This window comes from Vombatus ursinus, unplaced genomic scaffold (assembly GCF_900497805.2).
Source record: "Vombatus ursinus unplaced genomic scaffold, bare-nosed wombat genome assembly UNPS02005659.1, whole genome shotgun sequence".
Taxonomy (NCBI): Eukaryota; Metazoa; Chordata; class Mammalia; order Diprotodontia; family Vombatidae; genus Vombatus; species Vombatus ursinus.
The window spans coordinates 23,168,428-23,190,832 of NW_020945437.1; the positions used below are offsets into that span (position 1 = coordinate 23,168,428).

General features: G+C 37.9%; 1 protein-coding gene across 3 annotated transcripts in view; it reads left to right on the forward strand.

The window, feature by feature from the left end:
• The first annotated feature begins 13,126 nt into the window (after nucleotides 1–13,126).
• The window catches only part of XRRA1 (X-ray radiation resistance associated 1), an 88,729-nt gene continuing 79,450 nt past the window's right edge, over nucleotides 13,127–22,405 (forward strand). For 2 of the 3 annotated variants that reach the window (XR_003567876.1, XM_027848334.1), the window contains exons 1-2: nucleotides 13,127–13,182; nucleotides 18,357–18,466. Coding sequence is in view for 2 of the 3 variants with exons in the window: in XM_027848334.1 (XP_027704135.1) it covers nucleotides 13,127–13,182; nucleotides 18,357–18,466 (166 nt within the window). In the remaining variant the exon portion in view is untranslated. Of the gene's footprint in view, nucleotides 13,183–18,356; nucleotides 18,467–21,060; nucleotides 22,006–22,405 lie in introns of those variants that run through there. The other variant, XM_027848335.1, reaches the window with a different exon arrangement.

Genomic DNA, 22,405 nt, shown 5'->3' on the forward strand with positions numbered 1-22,405 from the left:
CTTACTGTGGTCAGTGGTTATACTAGATACTGAGTCCAAGTTTGAATCTAGCTAACTGTAGTAGGTGGGATGGGGTAGACAGTCATGAGGGACCCTGATTAAACACTTCATAATTCAGTGCATTTATCAGCTCCCCACTACCATTCCCAGTTCAGGTCATGTGATGAATATTCCTTGCTATGGGCTTCTCATTCAGAGAAGTGGCTACAATGATTGCTAAAATAAAATTAGAAATAAATTGTAAGTGAAGAGGATGAACACCAAGGCTCTTCATCATTCAATCTCAGTAAAGTGTCCCATTAATGATGATTCTATCAGACTCATTCTGCCTATTCATATGGTAAAATTTGGGAGTTAAGTCCCTATAGGAAGGTGAGGGGGAGTAGCAAAGAGATTGAGGAAATGAGTAAGCAAAGAAAAATTCCTACCAAAATGAAAAAAAAATACTATGGAATATGAGATCCCAAGATAAAACTACAGAGGAAGAGAATGATACTGCAATAAACCCAGAAAAGAATACAGATAGTTACAAGGATTTTGAAAGTGATTGGAAAGCCGAATAAAAGAACCAAAGGAAGAGATGTGAAATAGCTATCCTAGAACAAAAACTAGGAAATCTCAGTAAAGCAATGAATACTCAAAAAAAAGAATAGAGGACTCCAAAGTTCAACTATCATAAGCTCATTCATCTAGAGCTAAAAGGAACTCCAAAGGTCATGTGGTCTCAACTTTCCATTCATGAGGTCCACCAGAGAGATTAAGTTACATCCAAGGTCATACAGGTGTTAAGTAGCAGAGTCAGGATTTGAAATCAGGACCTGTGACTCTTATCCAAAAATATAAGTACAATGGGAAAAAAAACAAACAGAAAATAATGGAAGAATATAAGAGATATTTTAAAAATGACCTGGAAGATGGGGCATAGAGAATTGATCTACTAAGACAGGCTCCTGGAAGAGTAACTCACAATACAGAAAACCTGTACCATATTTTTAAAAATTTTGAAAGAATATTACCCACTGTTGGAACCAAAAGACAAAGTGCATATTGATAAAATCCTGAGGTCATAATCAGAGGGAAATCCCAGATAAAATTAAGAAGTTTATTTGTCAAAATACAAGGCTCCAAGGTCAAAGAAAAATTTTATATATATATATATACATATATATATATACACATATTACAGCTCATCTTTACAATTCCAAATTGTCTTCCAGAATAGTTAAATCCATTCATAGCTGCACCTATAGTGTATTACTATGTCTGTCTTCCCAGAGTCTCTTCACCACTGAATAGTTCCATCTTTTATCATTTTGATGAGTATGAAGTGAAACCTCAGAGTTGTTTTAATTTGCAGTTCTCTTATTATTAGGGATATAGAGAAGTCTTTTATATAATAGCTGTTCATTTGCACATATTCTTACAAAAATTTTTATTTGTGTCCTTTTTATCATTTTTCTTTTGGAGAATGGCTCTTGATATTATATATTTGTGTCAGCTTTCCTATATATCTTATATTCAAAATTTTTATCAGAAATATTTCATATAGATTTTTTTCCCAGTTGACAGTTTCCCTCCTTATTCTAGCTCTAAAAATTTTGTTTGTGTAGGAACTTTTTAACTCTATATAGTAAAAAAAAAAAAAGTAACTATACAAGAAATTTCATCAAATATTCATTCCCTTTAAACCATTGATCCCACAAGCCAGCTTATACCCCAAGAAGATCAATAACAAAAATAATTATCCTATATATAGCAACATATTCATAGGAACCTTTTCTGATAAAAAAATAGAAACAAAACATAGGTATTGATAGGGAAATAGTTGAACAAATTGACTTTTAATATAATGGGCAATTGTGTTGAAAGAAATTATGAAAATCAGTAATTCAGAGAAAAACCAATCAGCTTACATTTATTAAGCTCCTCCTGTGTACCTAACCTTGTATTAGATACAGGGGGTAAAAATACAAAAATGAGACAGTTTCTGCATTCAGAAAGTTTATATTTTATTGGGAGCAGGGGAATAGAATGCAAAACATTCTGTGATAAGAAGAGAATATTCCTGCAAAATAAATACTCAGTGATAGGGTGGAGAAGGCTAGCAGCAACAACTGGGGAAGCAGGAAAGACTTTTTTAAGGAAGTGACCTGCATTTTAAAGGGAACTAATGTTCCAAAAAGAAGAGAATTCCAACATGGAGGCCAGAGGTGGAACATTGTGCATGGCAGTTTGACTGGATCACAGAGTGAATAAGGATGGGTAGTGTGTAATCAACCTGGAAAGATATGCAGAAGTCAAATGATGGGGTCTGGATTTTAACCTATAGGCAATGAGAAACCTCTGAAGGAAGCTTCTTAAATAGAGGTAAGACATGGTCAGAATGGTGCTTTAGGAATATCAATTTGGTAGCTATGAGGAGGATCAGTTGGAAAGGACAGAGTCAAATGCAATAAGACCAATTAGTAGGACATTGCAGTGGTTCTGATGAGAGGTGATGAAAGCCTGGACTATGAAAGGCATGCTATGGGTAGAGGCATGGATATGAGAGCCATTGAGGGGAGTAGAATCAACAAGATTTGGCAACATATATGGAAGGGGGAGTGTGAGAGTGAAGAGCTGAGGCTGGCTCTGAGGTTGAGAACCTGGGTGTCTGTAAGAATAGGCGTACTCTTGACAGAAATAGGGAAGTTGGGAGGAGGGGTAGGTTTTGGGAGGAAGATAATGAGTTCTGTTTTGGACATGTTTAGTTTGAGATACCTATGGGATCTCCAGGCAAATATATCCAGTAGGCAGTTGGAGACGATGGCAGATAGGAAGATGTATGTGATATTGTAAAGAGCATAGAATATAGGACCCAGAGAACAATATAGAAAATGACTACAATAATGCAAATGAAAACAAATGGCAGCCGAACCTGGATTAATTGCATTGACCAATTTTAGACCTAGACAACAGAAGATGAAACACATCCCTCCTCGGTATAGATTGTTGCATGTATTGTCAGATGTGGTTGATTTGTCAGTCAGTTTTGCTTCACTTTTTCTTTGTTACAGGGAGGGTTCAACTAATCAGTCAACAAGCATTTATTAGGCATTTACTATGTACCAGGCACTCTGCTGAGCCCTGAGATTACAACCAAAGACAAAAACATACCCTTTCTTCAAGTAGCTCACAGTCTAATGGAGGAGAAAATTTGCAGACACCTACGTACAAGCAAGATGTTTATAGGATAAATTGGAGATAATTGACACATTAGCATTAGGAGGGACTGGGACTTCTTGCAGCAGGTGGGATTTTAGCAGAGATTTGAAAGAAGCCAGGGGAGCCAGGAGGCCGAGTTAAGGAAGGAGAGAATTCCAGGCATTTTCCAGGGAAAATATATAGTCAGGAGTTGGAATGTTTTATATGAGGAACAAGGAGGCCACTGTCATTGGATCGTAGAGTATGTGGAGGGGGGAGTAAAGTGTGATAAGATTGGAAATGTAAGAAGGAAGGGAGGGAGGGAGGAATCAAGCATTTAATAAGTACGTACTATGTGCCAGGCACTATGCTAGGAGCTTTACAATTATTATCTCATTTGATCTTCACAACAGCCCTGGAAGTAGGTTCTGTTATTTCCACATTTGAATTGAGGAAACTGATCTTCACAACAGCCCTGGAAGTAGGTTCTGTTATTTCCACATTTGAGTTGAGGAAACTGAGGCAAAAACAGAGGTTAAGTGACTTGCCCAGGATCACACAACTGGGAAGTGTCTGAGGCTGGATCTGAACTCAGGACTTCCTGACTACAGGTCCAGCACTGTATCCACTGCACTTAAGGGCTTTAAAAGCCAGTCCAATGATTTTATATTTGATTCTGGAGGTAATGGGGAGCCACTAAAATTTGTTGAGTGACATAGTTAGGCCTGAAATTTAGAAAGATCACTGATAGCTGAGTGGAAGATAGATTTGAGTGAGGTGAGACAAGGCAGAAAGACTAACCTGAAGGCTACTGCAGTAATCCCAGCATGAGGTGATGAGAGCCAGCATTAAAATGATGGCAGTGTCTGAGGAGAGAAGGAGATGTTGCAAAGGGAATAACGGGCAGGACTTGGCAGCTGTTTGAATAGAGGGTCTGAGAAAGAGAGAGAGAGAAGAGAAGGGAAGGGAGAGGAGTGAAGGGGAGAGAAGAAGAGAGAGGAGAGGAAAAGAGAAGAGGCACCTGGCTACAGTTCCCCTCCCTGCCTCCATGTGTCTGTGAGCACATGGCATCTCTGTAGTTGAGTGTTGCTTCCTGATTTTGGATAAAAGAATATTCTGAATGGGACGTACTCAGGTGTGAGTTTGGGAAATCCTGAGATCTCATTAGAGATCTCACCAGTGACTAGAATCAGTAGAAGAGTCCAGCAGAGTTGGTAGCAGTAGCCACCAGAGCGGCTTTTCCTTCAGCCATTTCCTTCAGCCAGTTCTCAGATTTCACGGTCTCCCTTCAGTCAGAAGCAAGCCTTGTAGCAAGTCATAAAAGGCTACAAAGTCAGCCCTAGTCTAGACTTTGTAAAAAAAAAAAATTGTCTGGCTTTTCCCAGGATTGTCTTGGATTAGACTTTTGAAAAATCCCACTGTACAGGCTTCATGAAGTCTACAAAAGCAAAGATACCGAAGTTAGTTATGTCCTGAATTTTCCATTTAACATTTTTACCTTCCTAGACTACATATGGAATCTTCTGGAGAACAGGTTTACATTCACTTAAGTAGGGTCATTCTCAGTACTTACGGTACTATAAAATCTCACATCAACAAGAAGGACTCTGCAGGCCTCTGTGTTTGCCTGGAGCTGTATATACTCCACTTAATCACTAACCATAAAATTTAAAACTCCAAGATGAGATCATTTGAATAGGCTACAACAGTTTGTTTATATTTCTTCTACAAATCACTAAATGTATCATTTAAATACAGTATAAATAGTCCATGTTGCATTTTTTAAAAATAAATTTTTGTTGATATCTTTTGTTATTACATTGACAAAATCTCTCCCCTCCCCTTACCAAAAAGTCATCTGATATAACAAATAATACATTTTAAAGAAAAAAGAAGAAAATCAGCAAAAATGATCAATATATTGAAAAAGTCTAAAAATGTCTACAGTATTCTAACCCTATATATCTCCCACCTCTGCAAAGAAATGAGAGAATGTCTTTTCTCATATTTCTTCTTTGAGGTCATGCTTATTCTTGTAATTCTGCACCATTCACTTTCCATTGTTCTGTGGTGGTGGTTCTTTCTGTTTATATTGTTGTAGTCATTGTGTATATTGTTTTCTTGGTCTGCTTCATTCTGTATCAGTTCACGTGAGACTTCTCTGAATTCATCATATTTCCCTAGGGGCAGCTTGGTGGTACAGTGGATAGAACACTAGGGTTTGGAATCAGGAAGACTCATCTTCCTGAGTTCAAATCTGGCCTCAGACATTTACTGGCTGTGTGACCCTAGCCAAGTCATTTTAACCTTGTTTGCTTCAATTCTTCATCTGTAAAATGATCTGGAGAGAGAAATGGTAAACTGCTCCAGTATCTTTGCCAAGAAAACCCCAAAATGGAGTCACAGAAGGTTGGACAGGACGAAACAACAACAATACAGTTTGTTTAGCCATTCCTCAGTTGATGAGCATCTACTTGTTTCCAGATCTTTGCTATAAAAAAAAAGTGCTCCTATAAATATTTTGGAGTATATGAGGACTTTCTTATCATTGTCTTCCTTGGGCTTAATGCCTACTAATGAAATCTTTGGGTCAAGAGGTATGAACATTTTAGTCACTTTATTTTCATAATTGCAAATTGTTTTCCAAAATAGTTGTACCAGTTTATAGCTCTACCAACAAAGAACTAGTGTGCCTCTCTTTCCACATCCCCTCAACATCAACTATTTCCATTTTTCGCCATCTTTGCCAATTTGCTGGGTGTGAGGTGAAACCTCAGATTTGTTTTGATTTACATTTTCTTTATTAGTGATTAGGAGCATTCTTCATGTGGTTGTTAATAGTTATTAATGGGGTTTTTTTGAGAACTGTTTCTTCATATTCTTTGACTATTTATCTATTAAGAAATGGCTTTGGATGACATATGTACACACGGTATACACACACACAAACATATTATAGATAGATAATCTGTTAGTTGTCGATATATCTGGATACCAAATTATTATGTGAGAAATATGATACAAAGATTTTTTTCCATTCAGCTCCTTCACTTCTTAACCTAGATGCATTAATTTTGCTTGTGTAGAAGCTTTACAATTTCATGTAATCATTACTGATTATCTGTAATCAGAAATGATTACATGAAATTGAAAAGCTTCCGTTCTAAACCAAACAAAGGATAGAGGCAATTACAGATGATAAAATTAATTAATAATTGCTGCTATCTCTTGTTTGGTTAAGAATACATCTCCCTGGAGTTGAGGAGGGAGAGCATTCCAGGCATGGGGGACAGCCAGAAAGAATGCCCAGAACCAAAATATACAGTGTCTTGTCTGCGTAACAGCCAGGAAGCCCGTGTCACTGGATTGAAAAGTATATGTCAGGGAGTAAGGTATAAGAAGACTGAAAAGTTTTTTATAATTATGGAATCCCCTAATACACACCTTTACCCTTTCTTTTAAGGAGAAATACTTAGTGGAGATGAAGCCTTCTGATCAGGATACAAGTCTTTGACCCATTGCCTTCAAGAGACAGTGTAGCAGAGACTTCCAGGTCATGTTACAAATAAGATGAAGGACTAAACATTTCCTCCAGTCCTCAGGAACTCAAAACTCTCCCAAATAAGAATTATGTGCAAAGGTAAAGTAAATACAGCTGTCTTCACAAGCCAAGATACCAAGAAATATACATGAGAGAAAGATTATCCCCAATCCCAAAAGCGTTCATGCAGCACCTCTCCTGACCAGCCTGAGTGTTCTAGCAGGCCGGAACAACTGTTTGACCCATAGACTTGAACTCTGAAATGCACTCAACAATATTCTCATTGTGGCTATAGTGGATGCTTTCTCGCCATTCTGTGGCAATAAGCAGAATACTTTAACTCTGCCCACCCTCTTCTGGAGGAGGGAAGGTATAAGGAAGCAAATGTATGCTCTGCCTAGGGCAGAAGCATGTTGTAGCAGCACTCACCCAGGTGACTAAAAAACAGAGGGAATCAAGTGTATGTCTGTATGTCGGGGTGTGGGGGTGGGGGATAGGTGTGTGGGAGCTGTACCAAGCATGAAGGAAAAGTGACTAGAATCCATCTGGGGCTTGTTCTGACCTCCTTTAAGTCACTTTGGGTTGGGGCTGGGACTAGTGAAAATTCTCCACTGTGGGGGAAGGCTGAGAAAACTTTTGTATCTATTCATAAGGGGATCTAACATCAAAACGGGGAGAGTCAGAATGTGAGCAATAAGGAATGCGGGGAAAAAAGCCTGAAATTCCGAAAGATCTCAGGAAGAAAATGCTCAGTTAAAAACAGCACAAGCAGACAAATCAATAGGAAAGATTGGAAAGGAAAGGCTTTTTGTTGTTGTTGTTCAGTTGTTTTTCAATTATGCCTGACTCTTTATGACCCCATTTGGAGTTTTCTTGGCAAAGATTCTGGAATGGTTTGCCATTTCCTTCTCTAGTTCATTTTACAGATGAGTAACTGAGGCAAACAGGGTTAAGTGCCTTGCCCAGGGTCACACAGCTATTAAGTGTCTGAGGCCAGATTTGAATTCATGAAGAGGAGTCTTCCTGATTCCAAGCCCAGTGTTCCATCCACTGTACCTCTTAGGTGCCTTCACCAAGGCATTTAAACAAGTTCAAATATATCTAAATAAATATTAGTGGACAAAGGAAACTGAACTATGAGATGAGGCAGAAGGCCCTGTGGAATCCCAAGAGACCTTGAAACCACAGCAATATATTCCTGAATATTTCAATAGAAAAACAGGAATCTTGAAAAACAGAATTTATGGCCTTGGCCTATACAACAGAAACAATTAGCAGAATATAAAAACTTTAATCCTAAGTCTCTCCAAGGAAGTGAGAGAACAATAGATTGGGAATATAAAAATGCTGAAGCAGAAAGCAACCTGGAAGAAGCAGAAAAGCAATATTGTTTTTAAAATATGATATATATATATATGCAAAGCATATTATTCTTTTTGTCAGAATGTGGAGAGACAACTTACAGATCATAATTCTCCCAGAATACAATAAGACAAAAAAAACCTAACCACCATAATGCAAGAAACAATACCTGAAAACTGCCCAGAACTTTTGAATACAGAAAACAAATTGCCAACTGAAAAAACCTACAGATTGCTTCCAAGAAAACAAGAGAAAACAGAATCAAACCAAACAGCTATCATGCAACTCTCAAGACATAGAGTGATTAAATTGAATAATTCAAATGACAAATTCTACAAGCAACCAAGAAAAGGACATTCAGATATAAAGGAAAGGAAATTCAAATAGCAAAGGTACCAATTGAAAATCACAGAGTGGAATAGTGTTTCAAAGAGCAAAGGAACGGAGGATGCAACCCAGAGTGATACATGCTGCAAACTTGAGCCTTCATGTCAATGCAAAAAGAAAGACATTCTATAACAGTCATTTCTAACATTCCTACCAAAAAAAATGAGCAGATTATTTACTTTACAAATACTTAGGACCATAAAACATAAGAAAGATAAATAAATACACAAATAATAAGCACAAATGCAGGATTTGTGTATGGGAAAACACAAATAAAATAAATTACCTTCTAGAGATTTTTAAAAGGGGAAGAAATTTAGAAAGAGCAAAACAACTATGGGTTAAAAAAAAAAGCAAGAAACACTGAAAGGACCATTGAGAAGATTTTTGCTTTTTGTTTTTTTGTTTTTCTAAAAATATATAAGATCAAAGCTGAATTTGAATAAAAGTGAGAAACAAGCCTGAAATGTTATCATCAGAAGAAGAATTTAAAACTACTAATAACTGCATGACCTCACTACAAGTGCATCAATGTATTTTGTGGTACTAAACTGTAGAATGGGAGAGCACATAAAATGGTAAAGGTGAGATAGAAGACAGAGGGAAACATGTGATATACCCTAATCAAGTCAATAATAAAAAATGAAGAAAAGAAAATAAGAATACATCTTCTTAAGATAGTTGCAAAAGGTGTATGATCTCTTCTAATTGTTTTTGGCATAATCTTTAATATTAATGTCATATATCCATTTTGAATTTATTGGGGAATATGGTATAAGATGTTGGTCTAAACCTAACTTTTGCCAGACTGCTTTGTGGTTTTCCCAGAATTTTTTTTTGTCAAGTATGGAGTTCTTTCCTAAATAACTTATGTTTTCAGGTTTATTGAACATTGAGTTATTGAGTTCCACTGATTCTGATTCTCCCTTGTCCTAGCCTGTTTTCTCAATGTGCTTCTCAATCTCTTACCCAATACCACATGGTTATGATGGCTACTGCTTTATAATATAGTTTGAGTCCAGGAAGTCCCTTCTTTTATTTAATAAAATTAAATAAAGTTATTTCTCTCAGACTTATGACTAAAATGTGAAGTAGAGTATATTTTTCTTAAAAATAAATGTAAGGTGAGCTCTGACCTTGGAGTCAGGAGGACCTGAGTTCAAATCCAGCCTCAGATACTTCACACTTACTAGCTGTGTGACCTTGGGCAAGTCACTTAACTCGGACTGCCTCACCAAAAAGCAAAAAAAAAAAAAAAAAAAGTAAGGGAAAGCCCCAGAGCTACCTTAATTTCCATTTCTCCTATTTTTGGAGCAGTCTTTCTTATGGTTATTGAACATTTATGTTTCTTCTTCTGACAACACTTATTTATAATTCTTTGAGCACTCATCTATTAGAAAATGGCTCTTGGTTTGATATATTTTGGATATCATACTTTTACCATAGACCACAGCACTAGAATGGACATCAGCTGCCATCTAGCCTATCCCATTTCACAGATGAAGACACTGAGACCCAGAGAGACTTAATAATTTGTTTGAGATATGGGATGCAAAGATTTTTTTCCCTAATAATTTCTCTCTGTGTTAGTTTTGGTCATGCAAAAGCTTTAAAGTTTTATGTAGTTGACATTGCTAATTTTTTCTTTTTATGATTACCTCTGTCCCTTTTTGGTTAAGAATTCTTCCTCTCTATTCACAGTCATAGTTGTGAATGGTTTCTCCTTTCATTACACTATAATTTTATATGACCTTTTATATTTAAGTCACCTATTCATTTGAAACTTAACTGTGTTATATAGTATAAGTTGCTAATCTAAACCTAATCTCTTCCCATCTGTTTTCCAGTCTTCTTAGCAGTTCTTTTTTTTTAAAAAAAAAAAACAACTCTTCCCCCAGGGGTTTGTATTCTTGTGTTTATCAAATGCTGGACTACCATTCTAAAGAAAGGGTTGTTTTGATTAAGTCATGGAAGATGAATTTTGATAAACAGGGATAGTGATTGGGGAAGAAGATTGGCATGAGCAAAGTCTCAGAGGTGGGAAAGTGTGTAATAAATTTGGGGTACTGTCAGTAATTTAGTTTGGCCAGAGCAGAACATATATATATGTATAATGGGGTAGTATAACCACTACTGTCCCCCCAAATCTATACATACCTTTTGACCCAGGGGCCACTGGGTACCACAAAAAGATCAAAGAGAGAACTCACTCATACATATAAAATTTCTATAGTAGAACTTTTAACTGTAGCAAAGAACCAAAAGCAAAGTGGGCACCCATGAAGTGGGAAGTAGTAAACCAACACAGTTGAAGAAGTTGTCAGGGTTTCATATACAATCCTCTTTTTCAATTTTCTTTTGTTTATGAAAATGCTTGTGTTTGTCAATGTTTGCTAAGAATTACAACAACAACAACAAAAATTCTTCTTAAATCTGAGGTTCTGCCTCATACCCATCATTTTGCAAAAATGACAAAAAGCAGAAAATGACAATTATTGGAGGGCTTGTAGAAAGACAGGAACTTCGATAGAGACGTAAACTGGTTCAACCATTCTGGAAAACAATTTGGAACTATACCTCCCAAATCACTAAACTACACATGTTTTTTGACCAAGTAATGCCACTGCTAGTACCACAAAGAGATGAACGAAAGAGGGAAATCACCCATACAAATAAAATTTTTGTAGTAAAACTCTTCATTGAAGCAAAACCCTGGAAGCAAAGTGGGTACCCACCAAATGGGAAATGATTGGACAAATTGTGGTATATAAATGCAGCAAAATATGTTGGAAGAAATGTCAAAAGGGATGGATCCAGAAGAACTTGGGAAGACTGATGTGAATTAATGCAGAAGTGAAATGAGAAGAACCATATCTAGCACAGTGGTTAATAGGCTCCACTCTGCTGAGACCACAGGGGCTGGTGACCTGCCCCAATCCCTGTCTTTTACCTGCCTTTGAGGTCTGCCCATTCATTGGCTCCTCATCCCCATCTCAGCTTCCTGGAGAAAGTTGCTAATAACAGAATATTGCCTTTGACCTCTAGTCTAGGATTTCCCCAAAGAAGGGAGAAAGTAAGAAAGGTAATCAATATACAAACGTGAATCAGATATGGAATGGATAGTTTATTTCCACACAAAAAAATGCAATAAGGAATCATAGAAATTCTGGAGTCAGTCAGTCAACTAGCATTTATTTTAGCAACTATTATATGCCAAGAACTACGCTAAGAACTGAGGATACAAAGAAAGGCAAATGATGGTCCCTGTTCTCAAGAAGCTTACAGTATAATTGGGGAGAGAAAATGCAAACCACTTCGTACAAGACATACACAGGATAATTTGGAAATAATCAACAGAGCTTCAGAAGGCACCAGTTTTAAGGGTGATCAGAAAAGCCTTCTTACAGAAGAGGGGGCTTTAGTTGAGGCTTAAAGGAAGCTAAGGAAGCTAGAGGAAGGAGAAAGAAAATTCTAGGCAGTGAAAATGCTTAGAGTCAGGAATGGAAAGTCAGTGAGAGGAATAACAAAGAGGCCAGTGTCACTGGATCCCAGAGTATGTTGGGGCTAGAGGAGGAAGTGGGGAAGAGTAAGGTATCAGGCTGGAAAAGTAGGAAGAGGAGAAGTTATAGAGGGCTTTATAAACAAAATAGAAGATTTTATTTTTGATCCTCGAGGCAAATAGGGAGCCATGGGAGTTGATTGAATGAGCAGGTGAGGTGACATGGTCAGACTTGCACTTTAAGATCAATTTGACAGTTGAGTGGAGTGAGTTGGGAGTTACTTCCTATCTCCTCAAGAGCTACTTTAAGGGAGACTCCATCCAGGAGCCATTTCTTCTCCCGGTAGGCTTGGCACTTCATGTCGTAGGCTCCAGCACAGCAACCAGAATGGGTGGGAAGACTCAAACCTGCAATGATGCTTACCTAACCAGAAGCAGGCAGATGATATCTGTGCATCTTGAAGTTGCCATATTTTCCCTCAAGAGAAGGCAAAGAACACCTGCACATGCCCCAAAGGGAAGAGTAGGCAGAACTGTTACATACAATAGCTACAACAATATAAAGAAAAACAAATTGGAAATACCCCAGAGCTCTGATCAAGGCAATAACCAGCTATGACTCCAGAGAACCAGTGATGAATCATGCTACCTACCCACTGGCTGGCAAAAAGGTGGAGGACTAAAGGAAGATGCGTATGTGTGACCAATGTGTGGATCCTATTTGCTTCTCTGGGAGTATTTAGTACAAAGGGTTTTTTTGTTTTATTTTGTTTTGTTTTTATGGGAACAAGGTGGGAATTTGGAAAGGAGAAGGGAATAGTGAAAATAGTGCTACCAAAAAAAGAAAAAGAAAAGAAGTCCATTATGGCATTTTTGAAATTGATTTTGAAAAAGTATAAAAATAGGGGTAGATTAAGGAGACAGAGATGCAGGACTTTTTTGGAACTAATGGATAGAATGTATTATATAATTTTTAAAAAGAAATTCAAGCTCTAAGTAATTGAGATATGGGGTTTCATATGTGATCTTCTTTTTTTTCCTATAAATGTTCATGTTTGTCAAGGTTAAGACTAAGAAAAAAAATAGGTAATTAGAAGACAAGTCAAGAACAATGAATGCCAAGCTAAGGAATTATTGTTCATCTCTTTTTCTAGATGAGGAAACCAAGACGCAGAGAAGTCAAGGGGTTTTATTCAAAGTCACACGAGAGGTAAGTATTAGAATCAGCACTCTGGTCCCTAATCAAGGGTACTTCCATTTTTAAAATTCAATGTTATTTTCAGTTCTGAATTCTCTCCTTCACCCACCCTCCCCGTATCAAATACAATAAGGTAAGAAAAACAAAACCCATTACAAATATGTATAGTCATGCAAAAAAAATTCCTGCATTACCCATGTCCAAAGAGAAAAAAAAAAGGAAGAAAGAAAGAGAAGAAAATACACTTCAATTTGCATTCTGAGTCTGTCCATTCTCTATCTGTAGGTAGATAACATATTTCATCATGCATGAATCCTTTGGAATTACTGTTTGCCATTGTGCTGATCAGAGTTTCTAAGTCTTTCAAAGTTGATTTTCTTCACTATGTTACTGTTATTGTATAGATTGTTCTCTTGCTTCTGCTCGCTTCACTTTGCATCAGCTCATGCAGCTCTTCCCAGGCTTTTCTGGAACCTTCTCCATTATTTTTTATAGCACAATAGTGTTCTATCCCATTTCATTCTTAAGGGATGTATGCCTTTTAACTGTGAGTGTCCCTTGGGGCTTTGTCCTCAGCTCTCTTCTCCCACTTTACTAATTTACTTGGTGACCTCATCAACTACCAGGGATTTAATGACCATCTCTATGCTGATAATTCTTAAATCTACTTATCCTGCCCCAAACTTTCTGCTGACCTCTAATCTCACATCTCCAAATGCCTTTCAGACATCTCAATCTGGATGTTTAGTAGACATCTTAAACTCAGTATGTCCAAAACAGAACCATTATCTTTCCTCTGAATCTTCTCCTGCTTCCTACCTTCCTTATTACCATAGAGGGCACCATTCTCCCAGTCCCTCAGGCTTGAAACCTAGGCATTATCCTCAACTCCTAATTGTCTCTTGCAGCCCCCCATCCCATATCCAATCTGTTGCCAAGATATATTGATTTCGCCTTTGCAGCTTACCTCCAATATGCCTCCTTCTCTCTTCTGATACTGCCACTACCCTGGTGCAGGCTCTCACCACCTCATGTATTATTACAATACCCTGCTGGGAAGTCAGCCTGCCTCAAGTCTCTCCCCAACCAATTCCACCCTTCAGCCATTAAAGCAATTTTCCTAAAGCTTGTCTAATCACATCACCTACCCACCCTCACTCAGTAAATTCCAGTGGCTTCCTGTTGTCTTCAGGAGCAAATACAAAATGCTTTGTTTGGCATTCAAAACCTTTCATAACCTGGCCCCTCCTACTTTTCCAGCTTTCTTACACCTTATTCCCCAACACATACTCTTCCATTCAGTGACACTGGCCTCCCAGCTGTTGCACAAATAAGATACTCCATCTCTCATTGAGGGCGTTTTATTTCACTGTCCCCATACCTGGAATGTTCTCCCTCCTCTGTCCTTTGCTCTGACTACTGGTTTCCCTGGCTTCCTTTAAGTCTACTAAAATCCCACCTTCTACAGGAAACCTTTCACAACTCCTCTTAATTCCAGTTTCTAACCTCTGTTAATTATCTATTTATCCTGTATATAACTTTCTTTGCATATATCTGTTTGCATGTTGTCTCCCCCACTTGAAGATAGGGACTGTCTTTTGCCTCTTTTTTATTTCCAGTGCTTAGCAATGCCTAGCATGTAGTAGGCACTTAATAAATGTTGATTGATTAACTGATATTCTGGACCTTTTGTCCATTTAGATGAATTTATAATTTTTTTTAGCTCTATAAAATAATTCTTTGGAGGTTTTATTATTATGGCACTGAATAAGTAAATTAATTTAGGTGGTATTGTTATTTCTATTACATTATCCTAGCCTATCTAAGAGCAATTACTGTATCTCCAATTATTTAGCTCTGTCTTTATTTGTGAGAAGAATGTCTTGTAATTGTATTCAAATAGCTAGTTCCTGTGTGTGTCTTGGTAGGTACACTTCTATTTTATGCTGTCCATAGTTATCTTAAATGGAGTTTCTCTTTTTTTCTCTTCCTGCTAGATTTTGATGTTAATATACAGAAATGCAGATGATCTGTGTGGGTTTATTTTTTCATCCTGCAACTAGGGTTCTCAAAACAAATCATTATATCACCTGCAAAAGTGATAATTTCGGTTCCTCTTTGTCTATCCTTATTCTTTCAATTTCTTTCTTTTTGTCTTAATACTGTAACTAGCATTTCAAATATAATATTGAATAGTAGTGGTAGAAATGGACATCCCCCTGATCTTATTAGAAATGTAGTTTATCTCCATTATAAATAATGCTTGCTCCTAGTTTCAGATAAGTATTACTTACCATTTTAAGGAAAGCTCCCTTTATTCCTATGGTTTCTAGTGTTTTGAACAGGAATGAGTATTTTATTTCATCAAAAACTTTTTCTGTATCTACTGAAATAATCTATGATTTTTGCTGGCTTTGTTATTAATATGTTGAATTATATTTATGGTTTTCCTAATATTGAATCAGTCTTGAATTCCTGGTGTAAATCCAACCTGGTCATAGTTGATGATCTTTGTGTATTTTATATATTAAAATTTTTGTATCAGTATTCATTAGGAAAATTGGTCTATTGTTTTCTTTGGCTGTTTTGACTTTCCTTGGTTTAGGTATCAAGACCATATCTGCATCATATCAGCAGTTTGGTTGGATCCCTTCTTTATCTGTTTTCTCACAATTTATGTAGTATTGGAATTAATTGTTCTTTAAATACTTGGTAGAATTCAGTTGTAAATCCATTGGGTCCTGGGGTTTTTCTCTTTGGGAGTTCATTTATGGATAGTTTAATTTCTTTTTCTAAAAGAGGGTTATTTAAGTATCTTATTTCCTGTTCAGTTAATCTGGAAAATTAATGTTTCTGTAAACATTCATGCATTTCATTTAGATTGTCAGATGTATTGGCATATAATTGAACAAAAGAGCCCCAAATAATTGCTTTTATTTCTTCTTCATTGGTTATGAATTCACCTTTTACATTTTTATACTAGTAATTTGGTTTTTTCTTTTTAAAATAAAATTAGCCAATGGCTTATCTATTCTGTTAATCTTTTTTTTTTCAAAAAAACAACTCAGTTTTATTTATTAATTCAGTGCTTTTTCTAACTTCCAGTTTTGTTAATTTCTCCTTCTATTTTGGTATGTAATTGGAAGGGGAGTTAATCTGTTGTTTTTCTAGTTTTTCTTTTTAATTACATGCCTAATTCATTGATCTGCCTTTTCTGTCTTTTATTGATGAAAGAGTTGAAAGATATAAAATTTCCCTTAGGTACTACTTTGGTTGCATCCCACAAATCTTGGCATGTTTTCTCATTGTTGTCATAATCTTTAATGAAATTATTATTTCTCTAATTTGTTCCTTGACCTACCCATTTTTAGGATCAAGTTATTTAATTTCCAATTAATTTTTAATCTTTGTTTCAAAGGTCCTTTATTGAATGTTATTTTTATTGCATTATGGTGAATAAAAGATATACTTAATGTGTCTACTTTTCTGTATTTATTTTGAGGATTTATGCCCTAATACATGGTCAGTTTTTGTGAAGATGCCACATACAGCTGAAACAATACATATATTCCTTTCTATCACAAATCAGTATTGTCCAGAAAGCTATCATATCTAACTTGTCTAAAATTCTATTCAGGTCCTTATCTTCTTTCTTATTTATTTTTTGGTTAGATTTCTTTAGGCCTAAGATAGGTAAATTGAGGTTCCCCCCTTATTGTACTTTTACTGTCTCTTTCTATAATTCATTTAGCTTTTCTTTAAGTATTTAGATGCTATGCTATTTGGTACATATATGTTTAATATTGCTATTGGTAGAAATATTCCTATGTCTCTGATTAAGCAGTTCATTAATAACCTGAGCCTTCTCCATGGTCATTTTTTCCCATTTGCCTTGAAATCTCTATGAGTCCACATCCTCCCACTCTTCTGAGTGACGGTTGCCTTTAGAGGCAATTCACTTTCCCTTGAGTCCCATGATCTCTTGTCAAATCAACGGCCTTTCTAAATCTGCATCTCTCTTTACCTCTCTGCAGTATTTGACACTGTTGATTACCCTCCTCCTGGTTCTCCTCCTGTCTGTCTGACTACTCCTTTTCTGTCTCATTTGCTGAACCTTCATCCATGTCTTACCTACTAACTGTGACTGTTCTCCAAGGCTCTGTCACGGGCCCTCTTCTGTTTTTCCTCCACACGTCATCACTTGGCTATCTCATCAGTTTTCATGAGTTCAACTATTGTGTTTCCGCAGTTGATTCCCAGATCTACAAACCTGCCATTTTGGTTACATAGCTAGTAAGTGACAGAACTGGGACTAGAACCCATACCTTTTGCTCATGTTCTTTCCACTCTATATGCTTTTCCTAAAGGTAACATGAATAATTATGGTTGTTAATATTACAGCTAATAAGAGCTCACATTTCTATGGCCTTTCAAGGTTTACAACATGCTTTTTTCCCCCCACAAGAACCCTGTGAGGAAATAATAATGGTAGCTAATATTTATTTTATGCTGTCAAGTTTACAAAGCACTTAACATAAATTATCTCATTTGCTCCTCACTACAACTCTGGGAGGTAGGTGCTATTATTATCCCCATTTTATAGTTGAAGAAACTGAGGCAAACAGAGGTTAAGTGACAAAGTTATACAACTAGTATGTATCTGAGGCTGGATTTGAAATGAGATCTTCCAGAGTCCAGTTCCAGTGATCTATCCACTGTGCCTCCTAGCTACCTTTAAAAAAAAAAGGATTGGGGCAGCTAGGTGGCGCAATGGATAGGTACCAGTCCTGAAGTCAGGAGGACCTGAGTTTAAATCCGGCCTCAGACCAAACACTTGACACTTACTAGCTGTGTGACCCTAGGCAAGTCACTTAACTCCATTGCCTAAAAATAAAATAAAATTAGAAAAAATAAAATTTAAGAAAAATAGAGATTGTTCCATTATTTGCCTTTGTATCCCTAGCATCTTAGATGCACAGTGCCTGATACATGTTTGGTGCTTAATGCTTGCTGATTGATTGGATATATAGCTATTAGCTGTGGGAACAGGGACCCAAACCCAAGTCTGCTAACCTCAAGGCCTCACGTCCATCCACTTCATGTTTCCTCATTGTCACTTCCCTTGCTCTGGTAACATTGGTTTCAGTGAGTTTTTTGCTTCATTTCTTCCTTGCTTTACTTCCTAGGAAACCTTTTGACAGGATGTCAGGATCAGGACTATATAAAGTAGATGATGGATGTCATTATCTCGCCAACTGCTTTCCAGCTAGAAGCATATTCAGGTCAAGAAATGAAGGTAATGTGAATTCCTTAACCATGGAAGATTCTAGGCTATGATGATTCCTTCTTCTCTCTGTCCTACCCCCATTGCCAGTGGGTCAACAAGCCCTTTCCCTCCCTTGTAGTTATGTTGTCACAAGGTTACCACAAGGACCAATCCTGGAATCTCCGAGTTTGAAGGAGACTTAGAGGACATTTAGTCCAATTTATACCTGAACAGGAATCCATTCTATAACCTTCCAAACAAGTAATCCACCTTTGCTTGAAGAGTTCCATTGGTAGAAGGCTAACTATCATTTAAGGCAGACTATTTCATTTTGAGGCAATTTTAATTGTTAGGTTTTTCCGCATATTGAGCCAGAAATTGCTCCCTTGCAGCTCCCACCCCCTAACATTAGCTCTATCCTCTTGAAGTCAACCCTAACAAATATAATTTATTTTCCAATGTAAATGTAAAAGGAACTATCTAGTACCAGTTCTTTTCTACAAAATTACCCATTAATCTTCCCTTCCTAGAGTGAAATTGTTTTCATACACTTCACATCTTGTATGCTCTCCTTTGGATAGGCTCTAACTTGTCAATGTCCTTCCTAAAATGTGGCCTCACAACTAAATAGGTTACTACAGATGGAGTCTGACCATGGGCAGAGATGTACAGGATTATTAGCTCCCTCTGTATTATGGGCATTATACTTCTCTTAATGCATCCTAAGATTGAATTTGTATTTTTGGCTACCATATCACACTATTGCTTCATATTAAACTTATAGTCCACTAACTTTACCAGATCTTCTTTCATATTATCTGTTTTACTTGTATAGTTGGTTTTCAAATATCAAATTAGACAAGGTATGTTTGGCATTTAAATGTATATGTATATTGGCATTTAAAGCTCTTCACCACTTGGCACCTTCCTACCTTTCCAGTCTTCTTACACTTTCTTCCCCTCCATAAACTATATAATCCATCTATACTGTTCTACTTACTGTTCCTCACACATGGCACTCCATCTTCTGTCTCTATGTCTTTGCCTTGGCTTTCCCTCTCCTAGAATGCAATCTCTTCTCACCTCCATCTATTAGAATCCTTTACTTCCAGACTCACCTCAAATGCCACCTTCTTCAAGAATCTGGATAGTCTACATATATCTATTGTTTGCCTTTATAACCCAGCTCAAAGGGCTTATTGATTGTGACTCTCTGTTGGAGATTGATTACTCAATGTCCCACACGTGTGTGTGTGGCAGGGGCAGCTGGAGCTGGTGGGAGCAGGAGAAGAGAGAGATCCTAGTCAGGGGTGGGGAACTGTAGCCTCGAGGCCACATGTATACTTCTAGGTCCTCAAGGACAGCCCTTTGACTGAGTCCAAACTTCCAATCCAATCCAATCCAAACTGAATCCAAACTTCACAGAACAATTCCTAAGGGGATTTGATCAAAGGGCCACCCTTGAGGACCTAGAGGGCCACATGTGGCCTCAAGGCTGCAGATTCTCCACCCCTGCTAGATTCTTCTGGTTTGTAGCTTCAGGAGAGAAGCTGACCATTCCACCTCTCTTGAGGTCCCTGAAGAGAGAGGAAAAATCCTGGGAAGAAGTCAGTATGTAAAGAAAGCTTCAGTTATGTCCCCATTCCCAGTTTGCTACACTAGGGACTTTGGGAAATTTTCTCCTTGGATGAGATCCGGATATATGTGTGTGTATGTCTGTCTGTCTCTCTCCCTCCTCCTCCTCTTCCCTCCCTCCTCCTCCTCTTCCCTCCCTCTCCCCATTCTCTCAGTTGAGCTGTGATATCTCTTCCAAATGGGAGAGCGCCTTCAGTCTGTAATGTCTGGTATATTTTTTCATATGTATACTTTCTCTGATTTCTGTTGTGCCACCAACATGGATAACTGGTTGATCTGCTTTGTGTGTTCATTGAGGAACTGGCCTTTGATGGGAAGGAAATTAAGTCTTGGATACAAAATTTGAGGCCTTTCTTCCCCATTAAGAAATACCTGTCAGGACCTATGGCTTGAATCTAAAAACTAAAGATCCTAGACTAATAATATTTCAGGGAGCAGATAGATATCTCTAGCCCAGGACCCTGCCCCAAGTAAAGCAGTGACTCTGGCCCCAAACCCACACCTTTTTTCCTGGCAGGAATCAAAGTCTCCCTTAGAAAAGGATATGGGGAGAAGTTGCTAGAGATATCTCTTTTTGCCTCCCTGCAAACCATATCTAGACAGACCCATGTGGACACACATAATCCATGTGGGCAGAAGAAAGCACCCACCACACATGACTCCCCTTGCTACACCTTTTTATCTACTCAATGTCTCTCTCATTAGAAGCTATGATCTTTGAGAATGGGGACTGTTGTTATCGCTGGCTCTTAGTATAATGGAAGAAAAATGGGATTTCTAGACCTGTATTTATAGATGCACACATCTCAGCACCTCCCTATCCTCTGTCAAGGCCTCTTGCCTGTCCCACAATTGGAACCATACTGCTTTTCTGTCTTCTCTCCCTCTAAATCATCATCATTATCACCACCATCAGGTCCAGGGTGAAAATAATAACCACTCAAACCAGTGAGAGGCCAGTGCATGGGCACAGGCCATGTTTATTTAGTGCCATCCTCCTACATTCATGTTGCCAGAACCTTTTGAGGTCCACCATCTACTCAAAACCACTGCTTACAAGCACCCATTTTTTCTCCAAATCTCCTTCAGACCATACAGAATTAAACAGGTGACATCACAGTAAGGCGAAAGAACATTTCCTTAAATCTGAATCCAAGGTAAATGACAAGGCATTAAATTAGGCAGCAGGCACTTCATCACCTGTTTTCCCAAACCATCTCCTCTGGCTCCTGCAGTGCCAGGAGGGTGAAACTTCCTTTGTCTTTATACTTGGAGCTACCTTATTGACACGGTGTCGCAAGCTAAGGAACAGAAAGGGCATAAAGACTTTCCAGTTGGCTGAGTACCAGAGCCTCAAGGTCCAGAGGAGCAGGAAGTCTCAACAGCTAAAGGGCATTACATCTCAGCACGCCTACTAGGAAGCCTTAAAACCTACAGCTGTTATTCTCCAGCACAATAATGATAGAACCTCAATGTCCCAATGTACTGCTGCCTAAGCTTGTGAAGGAACAGAATGTCCTCAGTGTTTAAAAGGCTAGTGTTGGCATGACCAACTTTTTCTGTTAGCAGTGGCATCCTCCTGGCTCAGAATCTAATTTCCTGAGTCTGACAGAGATTAAGTGATTTGCCCAGGATACCACAGCTATTTTGCATCATGGGTAGGATTCAAACTCAGGTCTTAGCTGGGTTGGCCTTCAGGATGCTCATTCATCTCTTTTTCCTCTTTCATTTGCTTACCCAGTTCTCTTTATATGAAATCAGAAGTTTCTTTTCACTGTCCCCTGTGCCTGGAATTCACTCCTTTCTCATCTCCACCTCTTAGAATCCACCTCCATCTCCATCTCTGTCAACTTGTGTCCTGATGTTCATTAGAGCTGTACAAAGTGACCAAGACTCCTCTATCTTAGGAGGTAGTGAGGTCACCATCACTAGAGGTATATAAACAGAAGAGGTTGGATGATCATCATCCTAGTGAGGTTTTAGAAGGGAGTGCTACATGTAAGTGCAAACAGGAGACCTGGGATCCCTTCCAGCTTTGAAGCTCCAAGTCTGTGTCACCAGCCTGGAAATAATTGCATGTACCTATATGAGATATAGAAAGAAAATGAATAGTATCTTTATGCTGCATCTCTGTTTTTTACTCCTCATCTCCTCTTCTGTCCTCTCTGCTCTGCCTCCCTCTCCCTCCCCCTCCCCTCTTCTCCCTTTCTTCTCTGCTTTCCTCTTCCCTCCCTGTTCCTCTACTCTCCCTTTCCCTCCTCTCCTCTCCTTTATTCTTTTCTTTCTTTCTTTCTTTCTTTCTTTCTTTCTTTCTTTCTTTCTTTCTTTCTTTCT